We start from the raw sequence: 17,764 nt of genomic DNA on the forward strand, positions 1-17,764 counted from the left end.
GGAGGCACTCCCAGTGTGAATGATTACTTGTCCTGTGAATTGTAATTCAGTTCTTTAGGTCTTCCATCTGTAGCTGAATCCATCCACCATCTTTGCTGCTGTCCTCTTCTTCTCTTTCTTTCCACCTTTCCCAGGATTAGAGCCTTTCCCAGAGAGCCAGAACCTTCAGATGTGTCTGATCCTAGCCTTTTTTTGTTTTTCTTCTTCAAAGTAAATTTCTGCTTCCATAAAGTATTACAGGGAACACCTTTGCTTGCATTGTTCTGAGTTTAAGCTGTCTCTAAAGTGGAGTAATAACAGGTTCTGTGAGAAAAATGTACTTCCGGATGATGAAGGATTTTATGAAATAGTAGATGGCACTGGACTATGGTAGAATCTGCAGAGTCCATCTAAGTCTCTAGCATAGAGGAATGATTAAACGAAGATATGTACATAACTTGGCAGGTCTGAGCTATGTTTAATATGTGTGTGCCCCTGTCTCTGAGGCTTTGGAAATTGATACTCATTTTACTAGAACTATAGTGTTTTGAATAACTGCTTGCAACTGCTGTGCATAAATAAATGTGACAAAAATGTTGATATTTCAAAAGGGGGAGTTTTAGCAGGACAAGTATCCAGTTTCTCCACAGTATAAGCATAGAACCTGCATGCATTGGTGCACTGTTTCTTAGGAAGAAAATGGAACTTTCAGTTTACATTGTATGAGGAGGGTTGTAGAGAGAGAGGTGTATGTTTGGTGTTGGAGGGTAGCAACAGAAGCAATAACCATAGGTCATATGCAAGAAACAGTGTACATTCTGTTCCATTTATTGGCCTTGGCTTATCATCCGGAGTAACTGCTCCATTTTGGTTGCAACTTTATTTTGATACTGGCACAATGTGATGGAATTGGTGATTTGCAATCTTGCTTAATCTTGCGTCAGAGTGTGGGCTGCTCTTCTATAGTATTGGGAATAATAATATATATAGAACAAGCTTCTTACAAATGATGGCTATAAAATACTCAACTCCGCATTCTCAAGTAGATTGTAGCTTTATTGCAGAGACTAAGAACATTTTTCTATAATAATGTTTACTATATAGCAGCATACAGGAAACTTTCCATATATATGTCAGACCCAAGGTTTGAGTCCTAGGTTTTTTCGAGGTCAAAAAGAGTTTGGCAGGCTTTTTTTTTTTTTTTGCAGCTTCAAAGCTACCATCTGTTTAATGTCTATCAAATAGTTATTGCGATGAATATCAAGGCTCTCACTTCAACACTGTCATAACCTTCAAAATTCCATATTTTCTTTAAATTGGGTTGGTAAAAATCTTATAAAAGGAATGGAAACATTTATATTTTTACTTTTGATCCATTGGTTTGCCAAGAATAATCTGACTACAATAAAAAATTCCTTCCTTCCTTCCTTCCTTCCTTCCTTCCTTCCTTCCTTCCTTCCTTCCTTCCTTCCTTCCTTCCTTCCTTCATCAATATTTGATTATCCACCTTTTTGTTATGTGGAGCAAGGGTCCCCATCTCCTGGGCTACGGCCCACTACTGGGCCATGTTCTATTTGCAACTGGGGCATGGGCTGGTGTGCACATATACGCACATGCAGCTCGACTGACGTGAGTGGTGGGCCGGTGCACATGCAATTCAACTTGCAGTCAAGCTGTGTGTGCATGCGCATGCGTGTGCTGGCCCACCACTTGAATGGTCGAGTTCCCCTCTACACCCCCCCACCCAGCCAGGCCACCAAGCCCGCAAAGATTGGAACTGCTGATGTACAGTTTAACATTGGATTTAGATAAATGCTTGACTTGTTCAGACTGAAAAAAGTGCTTGTTGTTAATCAAAGTTACTAGAAGCTTTGTGGAAAAGATGTATAACTTCAGACTATAATATTATACTAATTTATTTGGAATAAAATTTATCAAATCAAATGGCTGTATTCTTCAATACAGAAATTGCATTTTTAAATATTATTCATTTTTATGTTTATATTCCAGGCTTTTGTCTAGCCTACTGTTTTTCAGTAGGCTAAACTAAAATATATCAGCTTTAATATAAAGCTCTATACTGCTTCATTTCAGATTTGCATCCTATATTTACATTTTTTTAAAGTTCCAAGAATGGATAAAATAATCTGAAAATATAATATGTGCTAGCTTTATGATAAAATAGCAATCTTAATAGTTTATTAGAAAAATGTTGCCAAAAACAAATGATTTTTTTTTAAAAAAAGTGGACATAAGCCATTCCCTGCAAAAAGTAACATAAACATGAAAAGAACCCTATTTTATCACACCTACATAAACAAAACCACAGGTGTTTATGGAATGTGTCATTAAAACAATTCCTAGATGTGAGTAGAAAACTGGCTTGTAACTTTGAAATTCTAGTTTGCATGTACAATACAATATTAACATTATGAATATGTAATGATTTAGATAGAAGAACTATAGAATTCAGGCATAGAATTAGTATTAGTAACAATAAATGAAAATGGGAATAATAAAGAGAACTATACACATTTATTATGTGCTTGGAGTAGTTGCTTTTTCTTTAAAGATTACCTGCATCAGGAAAATAAGCGTACTTAAGTACTATTGAAATTAATCTTGTACCATAGACTAAGCATTATCATTTGCAATGTTAAGCGTGCTTACAATTTTCAGTTGAGGTAAAAACTTTCACGGTTCAAAATGGTTTTGTAGATAACAACTGGCTTCTTTTTCTTTGTAGGAGAAATTAGATGTAGGGATAAGAAAAGAAGTGGATGGCATGGGAACCCCAGAAATAAAGTATGGAGATTCAGTCTGCTTTATACAGCATGTAGACACAGGTTTGTGGCTTACCTACCAATCAGTGGATGCAAAGTCTGTAAGGATGGGATCTGTGCAGCGCAAGGTAAGGTGTTTAAAACAAGGCTATTATATTATATTAACTTTGATGTGACAAGGAAATGCTGAATGTTGAGATTCTAGAAAGAGTGCATAGAAGAGCAACAAAGATATTCAGAGGCCTAGAGGCTAAAATATAGGAAGAACAGTTGCAGGAACTGGGCATGGCTAGTCTAGTGAAGAGAAGGATCAGGGGTGACATGATAGCTGTATTTGAATATTTGAGGGGCTGTCAACCTATTTTCCAAAGCACATAAAGGCCAGATAAGGAACAATGAATAGAAACTGATCAAGGTGGTTGTATAGCATTGAAATGGTGATCAGTGACTGCAGGGATTCTGTGGTGGCTGTAGGTACAAGGACAGGTCATAAAGTTAGTTTGTCAGTGCTGTCATTACTTTGGTTGCTAAACAGGGCAATAATTAAACAAGAATTACTTATATTTTATTTTTATTGACATAAACATTTTTTGGTTCTATGAGGACTTTTTACTAGAGTTCAGCAAAATAATGACCAAAGAAATTTCTCTCATTTTTCTTAGCATTATGTTTTACTTGTTTTATAAAATGTAAGACTTATATAAACTTGCCTAACACATGAGGAAAACAGGATATTTCCAAAACTACTGAAAATAATTGCAATTGTGGCAAAAATCTGTTAAGCTAAATGGAAAAAAAATATGCAAGAGTTTATTTTTGGCAGAAGTAAATAGAAAGTTAATCAGTGACGCTACCTTTGAAATCCACAAATATCTCTAGTTTCCTATAAATATTTGCATGTTTAACAGTCTTGGCAATAAGAACATATTGTTCTGAGCTTGGCTCAAATACTCTGTAGTGATTTCCACCAAATATTTTATACTTTCTGCTTGATTACTGCCATTGTTTTCAAAACAGCATTCTAACATGTAATTTCCTATAAAACAAAACAAAAAAAAAAAAGCAGGAAAGTCAGAAGGCACACAATGTCAACTATGAAATTAGTTTGGATTCAACAGATGTTCATTAGTAGGAAAAACTTTATTTGAATGTATAATATTGCCTGGATCTGTGTAAATAAACAAAACACCCGGATGATTTACATATTATAGGTAGTCCTCAAATTACAACTGGTCACTTAGTGATTATGTGAAGTTACAACAGACTCTACTCTTGTAACTTACCACTCTGTTTTGAAGTTCTGACATTGCCCGTGGTTAGCAATTTATTATGTTTTTTTGCTGGAAACCAACTTTTACTTCTGGTTTCCAGAAATAAATGCCCTATAATAGAAACATTAACATAACATTTTAAATTGGGGTATTTTAAATTTCTGGGATTTTAATTGGAGCCTAATTATTTAATGATTTTAAATTTTAATTGTTGTTTTGTTTCTGTGTTTTTAAATAGGCTGTACACCACCCTGAGTCCTTCGGGAGAAGGGCGGTATAGAAATAAAAAATTTTTTATTATTATTATTATTATTATTATTATTATTATTATTATTATTATTATTATTATTATTATTATTATTATTATTATTATTATTATTATAGCACTTAACAGTCGCTGCCAAAAAGGTCATAAAATTGGGTTGGTCAGGTGATGGCCCGTTTTATGACCATCATGGCTTACAACCATAATTGCCAGGCTCAATTACTGCCGAAAGTTGAGGACTACCTGTAAAGTGGAGTGAAGTAATGGTAAAAATATTTCACATAAATTATACAGGAATTTCTTTGGAACCATGCAAACCCATATTAATCCAATTGGTGAAATAAAACTCATGAGTTAGCTATTTATTCAGAAAAAAAGACAAAAAAAACAACAACTGGTTGGTAAACTGGTTATACCTTTATGGCAAAAGTACAGGATTTCAGAACAACAAATAGAGAGATCTTAGTATCTGAGACAATGCATTTAGAAGAACTTAACAAAAATCGTTCCATGAAAGAAAATCTTAGAAAGTTCACTGTATAATACAAAAGTTGTCTTGTGAAGGACAAGTAGATTCTAGTCTATGCAAAATGGAATCTATCAGAGGATGTTTGCAGGATTCTCTTCTTATATATGGATCCACCTATAAGCAGTTCACAAAGAGCAAACTCATTATCTGGAATAAAGGTTTTAATCACAAATTGTGAAGTGGTTGCTATTGTTGCCATTCCAAATAGGTCAGAATTCATTCTGAATTTTCAGAAATACACTCCTTTTTTGATTTAATTGGCATATGGGAATGCTTTAGAATTGTTTTCTTTTTACTATCAAGACTGGATTATTTGGCTGGATAATGAATATATAGGGATTTGCCTATACTGTATTGGAACATATGGATTTTATCCGTTATTTTCTGTAGCAATGTTTGCAGATCTCAAACAAAACAATGGGTGAATAATCGTTACATTTTTCAAGAGTAAGCTTTAAGACATAGAATTATGATGGAAATCATTGCTATAAATCATTGACAGACCTGGATTGAGACATCCAGAGAAATAGAATTAGGATGAACAAAAGATTCATCAAGCATTAGCATGGTTTTCTCCATTGTTTTTTTTTGTTGCAGGCCATCATGCACCATGAGGGCCATATGGATGATGGATTGACATTATCCAGATCTCAGCATGAAGAATCACGTACAGCACGAGTAATTCGCAGTACAGTCTTCCTTTTCAACAGGTTCATAAGGTATACATACACTACTCTCTCACTTCCTCTTTCTATCATATTTAACATTCTGAAACCAACAGCTTCATAAGATTATTTAGGAGAAGAGTGCATGAATCTTCACAAAACTACATTTCGGATTTGTTTTACTTGAACATGAGATATTTGAATGGTGCTATGTCAGCCATACCAAGTTATATGAAGACTTCTTTATGTAACGTACTTTGCTGTCCCAAAACAATAAACATATGCTAAATTTTAAAAGAATTATCTTGAAAGCTGCTAACACCAGTTTTATATAACTTTAATATAATTCTTTCCTCACAACTTTTTAGTTTGCCTGCAAAAGTCATTGTGATATTTGGGGAAAAAAATTACAGCTTTTGTGCTTTTCACATGGAAGACTGCTGCTTCAGTTCTTTGAATCACAATCTGGGCATTAGATTATACTAGATTATCTCCAGAGAAAACTGCTTGGTTTATTTCTAGAGCTGTAGTTCAGAATTGGACTGGATGATCTTTATACACTCGTTTTACTTATTGTTGGTTCCTTATTAAAACTGAGACACATGTATTTGTTAATTATCTGGTTAAATTGGGATATTGTAATGATAGCATTAAGAAGCAGATGAAAATACATGTCTAATTAGTGGGCTTTTACATTAACCTTAGGGGCCTTGATGCTCTCAGCAAGAAAGCTAAGTCTTCCATAGTTGATTTACCCATTGAATCAGTCAGCCTTAGCCTTCAGGACTTGATTGGTTACTTCCACCCACCAGATGAGCACTTAGAGCATGAAGACAAACAGAACCGACTAAGAGCTCTGAAGAATCGACAAAATCTCTTCCAAGAAGAGGTAGCAGTCTTGTTTTCTTTATGGAAAAAGTTAAAACTGTTTTAAATTTGCAGTATCATGGCTACAGGATTTTTTAATTCAGGTTTTTGTTCCAATCGAGGCAAAACTTGTTAGAATAAAAAGCATCTTTATCTTCTGACGATTTAATAAGTCTGTAATTCCTTCTCTTATATGTTATTTCTATATCAGTAAATAAGCTACAAGTATAGGTTACAAACAAGTTAAAACTACGATTAGAATGTCTTATCGTGTCTAGGTTGGAAATTGAGTTTATACTAGATGTCAGGGTTCCAAGGAACACCCCAAACGAAATAAAACTCAAAGGCCTGAGGTTCCTCAAAGTTCCAATTTAGAGATGTCTTGTTGGCACATCTGAGAAAACCCGAATCTGAAAGCTTCCAGGTTTCCCCCACCCAGCTAACAGTTCACAGCCCTGCCCCACACCCACAAGTTCATCACATAGTCCAATCAACTTTTCACATTGAACTGGATACAATCTCCAGGCAGTCTCCAGCAGATGCAGGCAAAAGTGTCCTTGAATACCGAATGTTTTTATGACTAACTTTCTAACACTCCAACAAAAGCCCCCTCCCAATTTCCCAGGCTAAAATATGTGGCAGTTAGAAAACAAAAAGGAAAACTGTCTTCCAAAACTGACACTAGGATTTGTTGGAACCAAGCAAGTCAATATTGTAAGCTACATGATTTATATTGTTTCAGTATCCCATCTTTTAAGCTAATCACTTTGTTCTTTTGGGATTCAATAATAATCCACAATTAATTAAAACATGAAGTGAGTCATTCCAGTGTTTTTCATGCAGACCTGCAAATAGAAGATGTGAGGTGGGATGACAGAATATGTGAGCTCAAACCTAACACACATAGTGCTAAATCACACTTTAGGTTTCATTCCATCATAATACTCCAGGAAAACATGAGGAGATTATGAACTGCCTATAATATGCTCATTCTTCAAAAGAATGTAAATGTAGAATATTAGAAGTACCGGTATATTAGGTTTGCAAAATATATATGGCTCAATGAGACTGTGTAACCATATGGAATTAATATAGAAATAGAGTGCTTTTAAGACGCTAGCTAAACAATATCTATGGAGAATTGCAGTTTTAAAGATGGATTTTGTCTTAATGCAGCATGACTTACTTCTTCCTAAATATATGAAGATGGGACTGTCCTGCTTATAAGTCAATACAGTATTTACCTGTGCCTTTTTCTGCTTCTTGGGACAGTTTGTTTCCCCAAAGCTCAGTTCCTTTATTACCTACATATTACCTAAGTGCAAGTGTAAGTGTGTATACAATATCACATATAAAAAAAAAGCTCAGAGATTTTTAACACTGTGTGTGTGTGTTGTGTGTATCTGTGTATGTAAATAAAGAAAGAGGCAGAGACTTTATGTGTATTCATTTTATGCAAAATACAAAATGGTTGAGAATAAATACCTCTTTTCTTATAGGGTATGATCAATTTAGTGCTTGAATGTATTGATCGCTTACATGTGTACAGCAGTGCAGCTCATTTTGCTGATGTAGCTGGAAAGGAAGCAGGAGAAACTTGGAAATCTATTCTAAATTCACTGTATGAATTATTAGGTAAGACATACCTTCGAGTAACAGATTAGTAACATCTTACCACACACAAATATATGTGCTAAAAACCCCAGGATATTTAAATTTTATGATTTATGGAAATATATTTTATTGTGTATGATAAAAATCTTCAGATGTCCAACTGAACCCTTGAATTAGAATCAGAGGATTTGTTTAGACTGTAGTTTATATCAAAACTGCAGTGAACTTGCTGTATATATTGATATATGATTGTATTTGTGTTAAGTGGTAGATTCAAAATATAAAATTGTTTTTCCTTTCATGTGAACTAAATTAAATGTGGATACTACCTGTTGATAAAAAACAAAACCCTCTGTGGTAAATTCTCAGATCCTATTACACTCTCAGATCTTAATTTGATTCCATTACATAATACCATAGTGTAGCATAGCGTAGGGTTGCGTAACATAATATAGCAAAACCTTGAGTTTTAATTTTTTTATGACAAATCTCTGGCCAGTTTAGCTGAAGAATATTATAATGAGTAAAATTTTCAAATATCTCTGTATTCTAACAAAATAAACACTGTAATGTGATATTTAGTTTAGGTACAGACAGTCCTTAAATTACAACCATAATTGAGCCCAAAGTTTGTGTTGCTAAGCCAGACAGTTGCCCAATTTTACAATATTTCGTGCCACAATTGTTAAGTGACTCACTGCAGTTGTTAAATTAGTAACACAGTTGTTAAGGGAATGTGGCTTCCCCATTGACTTTGCTTGCCAGAAGGTCGCAGAAGGTGAGCACATGACTCCAGGACACTGCAACCATCAGTTGCCAAGCGTCTGAATTTTGATCACATGACCATGGGGATGCTGCAACAGTTGTAAGTGTGAAAAGTGGTCATAAGTCACTTTTTTTCAGTACCGTTGTAACTTTGAATGTTCTCTAAATGAACTGTTGTAAGTTGAGGAATACCCTATTCTGGATATTAGCAATTTTATTCTGATCTCTGGATTTCATAGCTAACTATTAAGCATGCATCAATATTGCTATCATTTATAACAGTCCAAATATAATTATGCTTTTCATAGAATATTTTCTAATCTTAATTATGATTTATGCTAGTTTAACAAACTCCAATTTGGGGTCAAAATACTATATGATGATTTCAGCCAGTGAATGTGAGGATTTCTAAATTAGGAGTTTATCTCTTTATTCATTCCTAGCGGCTTTGATTAGAGGGAATCGTAAAAATTGTGCTCAGTTCTCCGGATCTCTTGATTGGCTCATAAGTAGACTGGAGAGATTGGAGGCATCTTCTGGTATGTTTCTTGACATTATGATATATATTTGAATTCATGGGTTCTTCTTCCAGAATTCAATATAAATATTTGGTATAGAACTAATTTAATAATGATCCCTTGGGTATCTACAAACAGGAATTGAATGGTTGTTGTTTGTGAATCTGGTATAAATATTGCCAAAAGCAATATTAAGTGGTATATTTGTTTTGTTTTGTTTGCTGCCTATATAATCTGATCCAGGTTTGTTTGGGATATTGTGTTGTACACAGATACTTCCTTTATGGTCATATTTTTCTTGGTATGTGTATCTCACAAGTTAAAAAGATAGAAATTCCCTTAAGTTGAGCTATGCTCCTGGGGAGGTTCAAGATATGTTTTTATAGTATTCTTGACAATAACCTGAAATGATTTGTTTTTGTGTTCTTCTGAGATAAAGTGTTTTGTAGTCCCAGTTTAATTTACAGTCCAGAAATACCCTGGTTACTTTCAAATACTACACGGAAAAGAGGACAGGCAATGAAAATCAAGGAGCAGAAAAAAGGAGGGAATGGAGTTCCAAGTCCTAGTGAAGAAAAATCTTATTAATTTTGGTTATTTTTTTCACTGCTTAGCATCTGCTCCTGCTTAGTGTTTTCAGTCATCCATGCTCGAAGAGATTATTATTAACTGAATAATAGATATATTTTCTATCATATACAGCAAATATCAATGGATTTTTTATTCTTGTTTCTCTAAGCATCTACAATATTTTAAGCACGGTACTTAAGTTAAAAGCGAATTGGTTCTTAGTTCATAAACAGTTTAATAATGTATAATTAAAGGACCTTAAATAGCAATAGTTTACATCAGAGGTGTCAACCTCGATTTCATTGAGGGTTGCATCAGGGTTGTGTTTACTTCAGGGGGCTGGGGGGGGCATCGCTGGGGTGGGTGTGGCCAGGGGTGGGCGTATATCATTCATGCCGCTCCATTTTTGCTGCCAGAAGCACTGCGGGACCGGTGTTTCCAGGGTGGCCCCATGGGCCAGATCTAAGCACTTGAGCACTTAAGCCTTGAGTTTGATACCCCTGGTTTAGATCAGTAAGGAACACAACAACATTTGGCATTTTAACCAAATTGATGATTTCCTCCCTGCAATTCAGATTGGTCTAGTTGCAGCTTAGTAATGACAGCTGTTTTTCAATTAGTTATAGCTGAAGTTTAGACTGTATTTTGGATTTTAGGGGGAAAAACTAACACGGAGCTTTGTTTTAAACAGAAAGATGTTTAAGGAATATAAAATAAAATCGATAATTGCCAGATTGTGGCCTGAAGTAAATGCAATAAACAAATACATCTCATCAAAATTAGATGCATAATTTCTTTTATGGATATGGGGGATTTTAATATGTAGTGCATGAGTTGTTCATGTACTATTTCATATGCTGCCGAGATTTTCTGCATCTTTGATTATATTTTATTTATTTTAATTTATTTATTAAATGAACTGATCAGTCTGCCCATCTACTAGAAGATATTCGGGGTAATGAACAAAGAAAAAATTATAATATAACTATGGCAAAAAACTTTTTGCAATGAAAAAATATATAATAGTATTATGGAGAATTTTCTTGTTTGCTGTTGGAAAAAATGTAAAAATGTTCGTAAAATATCTAATTGCATACCCTATTTTTTTTCATTTTCATAATATTGATTTTATCCCACAAACTAAAAGGTGTTTTTCTTCACATAATTCACCCAAATTCCATTCTATTTCTTCACCCAAATTCCATTCCATTTGGGTGATACAGTTTGAAATATTCTAATCCGCTAAATTGGATATTTTCCTCCGAATACTAATCAACAAGTACTGTATTTAATAACTTCTGAACAAAAACAAAATAAAATTAAAAAATAAAAAACTTAATTAATCTTTGACAACCTTTAGAATCTTCTTGACAATTGGTAAAATATTTGATTTATTTCAAAACAAACATTTGATTTATTTCAATTTGTTGTAAAATAAAGCAACAGTAGAGCAGCTGTAGCAGAAGCTGACGGCTGCTTGAAATTGAGGAGATATGAATTCTCATTCCATGTTTATCATTACATATGAAGGCAGCCTATGTTAATTGCCTAATCTTTTATGTTATTCTCAAATAACCATGCTTATGAAGATTAGTATAAGAAGCATTTTCCTAGGAATGCAAGTTAATTCAATATGAAACCAACAGCAACTATGTTGTCATTGTTATTTTATTTAAAGTATTCTTTTCTCTTATGTCTTAACAATAATTATAGAAGAAAAGGGATTATTATGATCATTCTTAGATTATTATGGCTGTTCTTTATTGTATGTTTTTGAAGGAATATAAAGAGATAAATACTAAAATGGGGCTTCTATATTTTTAGGAATTCTTGAAGTATTACACTGTGTGTTGGTGGAAAGTCCAGAAGCATTGAATATTATTAAAGAAGGACATATTAAATCAATCATTTGTCTTTTGGACAAACATGGCAGAAACCATAAGGTATACAAGACAAACATGAATTAATTTGAATAGTCTATGTGATTAATATAAGTTTTAGAAGTAGAACATACAATTTATTTAACATAACAATGAAGCATGCTTAATTTTTTTATACAGAAGCTCTAGTGATTTAAAACTTCCATAACCACCTCTATCATCATTTTTTCCCAAGGTATTAGATGTTCTTTGTTCATTGTGTGTATGTCATGGAGTAGCTGTGCGATCCAATCAACATTTGATCTGTGATAATCTTCTGCCAGGGAGAGACCTTCTTCTTCAAACTCGCCTTGTCAATCATGTGAGCAGGTAAAAAACGGAATAGAATATTGTTTTTAGTGCTCATGTATAAGTATTTATAAATGAGCATATATATGCAAGCCCCTCTATAATAACATTTTTATTAGAACTTGGCTTGGTGTAGGCCTTAAAAATTGGTAATTTGCTTTTTTAAAAAATCTATTTTGTGATTTTTTTAAAAAACTGATTTTTTAAATGTATTGTTTTGCTTGTATTTAGCATGCGACCAAATATTTTCCTTGGAATCAGCGAGGGCTCTGCTCAATACAGGAAATGGTATTATGAATTAATGGTTGATTATGTGGAGCCATTTACAACAGCAGAAGCTACTCACCTTCGTGTAGGTTGGGCATCAACAGAAGGCTATTCACCATATCCAGTGGGTGGAGAAGAATGGGGTGGCAATGGTGTTGGTGATGACTTATATTCCTATGGTTTTGATGGACTTCATCTATGGTCAGGTAAGACTAATTATTTAAAGCCTAAAGATATTGCAAGTTAGGTTTTAAATAAAAGAGTTATGTAGGATAACAGATATAGAAGATTTGAAACAACTGTATCATAAGTAGAAAGTCCCAGATTCTGTTCTTATATATGGAGCAGTAGAAAAAGATTCCTATAGAAATTGAGGCACCTCTGAGTTTGAAGAATTGCTACTGAGTTAAGCTTTCTATTATGTAGTTTTGTGTTTCTCAATGTGCTTATGAGATCTTTGTAAGTAGCTTTTCTATCAGGATCTTCAATTTTTCTCTAATAATATTCATTCCTAATTATAGGTTGTGTAGCAAGATCAGTCAATTCTCCTAATCATCATCTACTCAGGACTGATGATGTGATCAGCTGTTGCCTTGACCTGAGTGCTCCAAGCATTTCATTCCGAATAAATGGGCAGCCAGTGCAGGGAATGTTTGAGAATTTCAACACAGATGGTCTTTTCTTTCCGGTTGTCAGCTTTTCAGCAGGGATAAAGTTCGTATCCACATCCAATTATTTCTTTGCTAAGGTCTAATCTAGATCAGTGACTGTTGACATTGTAACTTTTTTTTAAAAGCAGATGTAGAGATTATAGGTAACCTTAAATTGGTAGGGACTATACTAATTTGAGAACTGATTAAATTTGAAGGGACATTGGTTTTTTGAAATTGTTATGGTTTCTCTGCTAGGAAAAATATAAAAGAGGAAGTAAAGAAGAAGAATCAAGAGATGCATAACTACTACCTCTTCCTCTTCCTCCTCCTCCTCCTCCTCTTCTTCTTCATCATCATCGTCGTCAACTTATTTACTGTTTTACTATTGCAACTTTTTTAACAATTTAGTGTTCATGTTGAAGATGTATGTGTTTTGTTTTGTTATCAATTCTAATTTAATTCAAAATTAAGTGAATTATTTAAATCATTTAACTTGTTATTCTAAGGACCTATTGAACGTAGTCAAGTTCAATTACAAGTAAATATGCATACAATTTTATTATTATTATTCCAAATTACATGGCATATGAAAATAACAAACTAAACCACAGCTAAAGGTAAATTCTATCAAGGTGAGCAAGAAAGTGAGTTAATTGCAGACAATTTAGGAAACACAGCACAAAAGAACCTAAGGTATTATAAAAACTGGTCAAATTCAGTATCTGCAAGTAGAACTTTGCAAGAAATATTTTATTTAATTAATATAGTCTGTCACATTGTACCTATTTTACAGAGTACGATTTTTGCTCGGAGGCCGCCATGGGGAATTTAAATTCCTTCCCCCTCTAGGATATGCTCCATGTTTTGAAGCTATTCTGCCAAAAGAAAAGTTAAAAGTGGAACCCAGTAGGGAATATAAACAAGATTGCAATTGCTCAAGGGATCTCTTGGGACCAAATATCTCTTTGTCACAAGCAGCATTCACTCCAGTACCTGTAGATACCAGTCAGGTATGTAAAATATACATTGACTTTAAACATGCATTAGATTTAATTTATATTATGTTAAAACTAGGAATAGTTGGATGACAAACACGATGTGACTGCTAGAAGTATTGTTATATCAATATCATCAATATCATAGATGGTAATCAGAATTCCACTTTCCAGACATTTATCAGATATTAATAGCATATATTGGAATTAAGCTGAGTTTTGTATAATAAATGACAACATATATAGCCAGGAATAAAATATGTTGAGAAAATAGCAAACAATGTGGAAAAAGTACCTTAAGAAACCATATTGGTCTGTACATGTAATAATGCCATAGTCCTTTTCCCCTCAAATTTCCCTGTTGATAAAATCCTTTATACATTTTTTTCAATTCAGATTTAAAATGACAGAACACACATCCACAGCCTCAGTCATTTTGATCTCTGTATGGGTGAATCCACAAGGCTAGAGTTATGCTTAAAGTCATATCAAACAAGCAAATTTATTTATAACATTTATATTTAACATTTTAAATATGTCAAGTGCAGTTCAGTGATTGTTCTGGAATCACCATAAATATGAATCCATTCTACATCATGGTTGTATTGGCTTCGTATATCCATTGGTTAGGAGATGACAATGCAAGCATTAAGATGCAAATTGCACAACTTGCATGCTTGCATGCAAAATTGTGATGCAAGGCCATAATGGTGAAGCTTTCTGCATGACATCAAATGCACATTTCTTATATGCACATTACAGCATTGTAGATAGGAGTGAATTCATTTGATAGCTATGTAAAATCTGACACAAAAATGTCCTCTGATTGGATTAATATTGTGTAAATGCTTAAGATAAAGCATCTGAGTGACAATGCTGTATGGCAATTTTAAATAACTTTTACTCTGCTGTTTTATTAATATAAGAACTATGGTGATGAACAGTGTTGGGTTCATGAATAGAGTTGGGTTCAGTGGAGAATGATAGTGCTTTATCTGCAATTTCTTGCAGTTATATTTTGAATCTTGTTCTCTTAATTCTGAAGAAAACAGGTATGATAGATGATAGATATTTTTAAAATGGAACAGTATTTCTAGAAATCATAAGGAGGCTGAAATAATTGGATTTTTAATTTTTTCACCATCTAACTATAACTGAAAGGTAGAAAAATATTTTTGTTAAAAGTTATATACAATACTGTACATGTGGCATTAAGATATTTACAATACAGCCCTTTATATTTTTACTCAAAGGTAAATTTCAATTAGTTCATTGGGTTTTCTTTTTGGCAATGGGAATTTTAACCAGTAAAAAATAAGCCCACAAAATGACGGATAATTATTTCATTCTTTTGTTTTTTTCTTAATTGTACTGTTTGCCATTTTATTTTTTAACCGATTCACTCTTCTATTTTTAGATTGTATTACCTCCACATCTGGAAAGAATTAGAGAAAAACTAGCTGAGAATATCCATGAACTTTGGGTGATGAATAAAATTGAACTTGGATGGCAGTATGGACCAGTATGTACTTTTCTAAATTTAACATTTCATTAATTAATTCATATATGCTTATGTATATAATTCGGAAGTCTTTTTATTGCCTAAATATTAAATGACTGTTTTGGTTTTCTAATGAGTTTTGTATCATGTAATAAAAATACTTTAAAAAGTTACACAAATCCGATCAGGGATTCTACAGAGTATGGTCCAAAAAGTTAAGATGATGGCTGCAACAGGGCAATTAAAGCTTAATCTGTATTTTATGAACATCATGTGTGCAACACATAAAAAGCAGGTGTTATACTTGTTGTGACCTCCATTTTGCCTTTTTGTTACCATTCTCTGCACTTACCTGAAATAGTTCCATTAGCTACAGTCAGAGAGGAACAATCAGGGAGAACTAAACTCCAAGAGCTAAAAATTACACACTTAAATAAGAGTGGAAAAACCAATGCACGAATATGTTTTTGTGTGGAATATTACAGAAAGATGGACTTGGGGTTTTTTGCAGGGAAATTCTGCTTCTTGTCAGTAGAATTGATCCTTTTAAACTACAATTGTAAGATAAACTGAAATTCTATTTTACAGATTAGAGATGACAACAAGCGGCAGCATCCCTGTTTGATAGAGTTTGCTAAACTGCCTGAACAAGAACGGAATTATAATCTTCAGATGTCACTAGAAACATTAAAGTAAGTCAGATGTATGTTTATATTTTTGCAAGTAAATTTATATGAATGTATGAATTCTTAATAGATTATGAAATTTGATATACACTATAAAGGATTAGCAAGGTACTCATTAATTTTCTGGATTGTGTCAATATAAATATGCATATTTACAAATAATTTCCTTTGATATATACTGATTACTCATACAATATGAATAACCTTCATTTTTAATGAGAATAACAAAGCACTCACGTTGTTACTTTTAAACTATTTCTCAGTAATCATATATAAATGGAAGAAAAAAAAATTGCATATTGTATAAATCTGAATAGCAAAACAATTTGTAAATAAGTGATTACTGGTTTATGTGAATTTGAATACGAAAATCTACAATAAGATATCATAGCTATGAAATCATGATTGATAATCATTTTCAAAAATATGATGAAAATAAGAAAAGACAAAACTCTTCCCATCATGTAACTATAATAATTACAATTATAACTATAATAGTTACAATCATGTAACTATAATAGTTACAATTGTGTAATTATAAAATTGCACAAATAACTATAGCCTTGCCATTCATTTAGCACGTTTTGCTTGATTTAAATTACTTTAAATATAATGGTATTGTCTTTTAGAACATTGCTGGCATTAGGTTGTCATGTTGGAATTGCTGATGAGCATGCTGAAGAAAAGGTGAAAAAACTAAAACTTCCCAAAAAGTAAGTTTAAACTCAGACTATTAAGGGATGAGAATGCAAATATGTCTACTCTATCTCCTGTACCTAGTCTACTAATATACAAATTGAAGATATCTGAACCTCCGTATGATTATATGCATGAGACAGAATATTTGTGTAATAAAAATTCCATCTGGAAATAAACAAAAATTAAGAATAAGTGATGTAATGTGGTACATTAGTTAGGAAAGAGTCAAAAAGTTGATGTGTTTCATTTCTAAGGCCTATAAATTTTGGAATTTGATTCCTAAATTATTGTATTGATTACTAATTCCAGTACAAGGAAATGAATGACCTGAATCTAATAACAATTAATGCCAAAACAATGCAATGATCAAGGCTTAAGTTTTTATATTCATAAAAATTCATTAAAGTTTTTAATTTTTTTTAACAGTTATCTATTATCAAGCGGATATAAACCTGCTCCTATGGATCTAAGTTGTATCAAGTTGACTCCATCTCAGGAATCCATGGTTGATAAACTCGCAGAGAATGCTCACAATGTATGGGCAAGAGATCGTATAAGGCAGGGATGGACATATGGAATTCAACAGGTAAGTCCAGACATACTAGAATCTTTATAATAATCATATTATAACCATAATAATATGGTTATAATAATCATATTATAACCATAACCATATGATTATAATAATCATATTATACCATATTATATATTGGACCAAATGTCTGACAATGGTGAAATAGATAAAATGTTTTGGAGTTTTACTTTTTGGACTTCAAGTTAATTGATACGTTTTCAGAACTAAACCTTTCAAAAGTAGAGATATGGACACACTGATGAAAACAAGCTCTCCTTCCCTATTGTGTCATCACAGAAATGTTTCTGATATCAAGCAAAAATTGATACTGTACA

General features: G+C 33.0%; 1 protein-coding gene across 1 annotated transcript in view; it reads left to right on the top strand.

Moving 5' to 3' along the window:
- The window catches only part of RYR2 (ryanodine receptor 2), a 279,138-nt gene that overhangs the window by 124,511 nt on the left and 136,863 nt on the right, over nucleotides 1–17,764 (top strand). Inside the window, exons 13-26 of the mRNA XM_060692369.2 lie at nucleotides 2,726–2,890; nucleotides 5,425–5,546; nucleotides 6,198–6,381; nucleotides 7,859–7,994; nucleotides 9,182–9,277; nucleotides 11,651–11,769; nucleotides 11,942–12,075; nucleotides 12,286–12,527; nucleotides 12,843–13,035; nucleotides 13,768–13,984; nucleotides 15,387–15,491; nucleotides 16,059–16,162; nucleotides 16,786–16,869; nucleotides 17,282–17,441. Of these exons, the coding sequence (XP_060548352.1) occupies nucleotides 2,726–2,890; nucleotides 5,425–5,546; nucleotides 6,198–6,381; nucleotides 7,859–7,994; nucleotides 9,182–9,277; nucleotides 11,651–11,769; nucleotides 11,942–12,075; nucleotides 12,286–12,527; nucleotides 12,843–13,035; nucleotides 13,768–13,984; nucleotides 15,387–15,491; nucleotides 16,059–16,162; nucleotides 16,786–16,869; nucleotides 17,282–17,441 (2,061 nt within the window). The remainder of the gene's footprint in view (nucleotides 1–2,725; nucleotides 2,891–5,424; nucleotides 5,547–6,197; nucleotides 6,382–7,858; nucleotides 7,995–9,181; nucleotides 9,278–11,650; nucleotides 11,770–11,941; nucleotides 12,076–12,285; nucleotides 12,528–12,842; nucleotides 13,036–13,767; nucleotides 13,985–15,386; nucleotides 15,492–16,058; nucleotides 16,163–16,785; nucleotides 16,870–17,281; nucleotides 17,442–17,764) is intronic.

Source organism: Pantherophis guttatus, chromosome 1 (assembly GCF_059756535.1).
Source record: "Pantherophis guttatus breed Tessera chromosome 1, ASM5975653v1, whole genome shotgun sequence".
NCBI lineage: Eukaryota > Metazoa > Chordata > Lepidosauria > Squamata > Colubridae > Pantherophis > Pantherophis guttatus.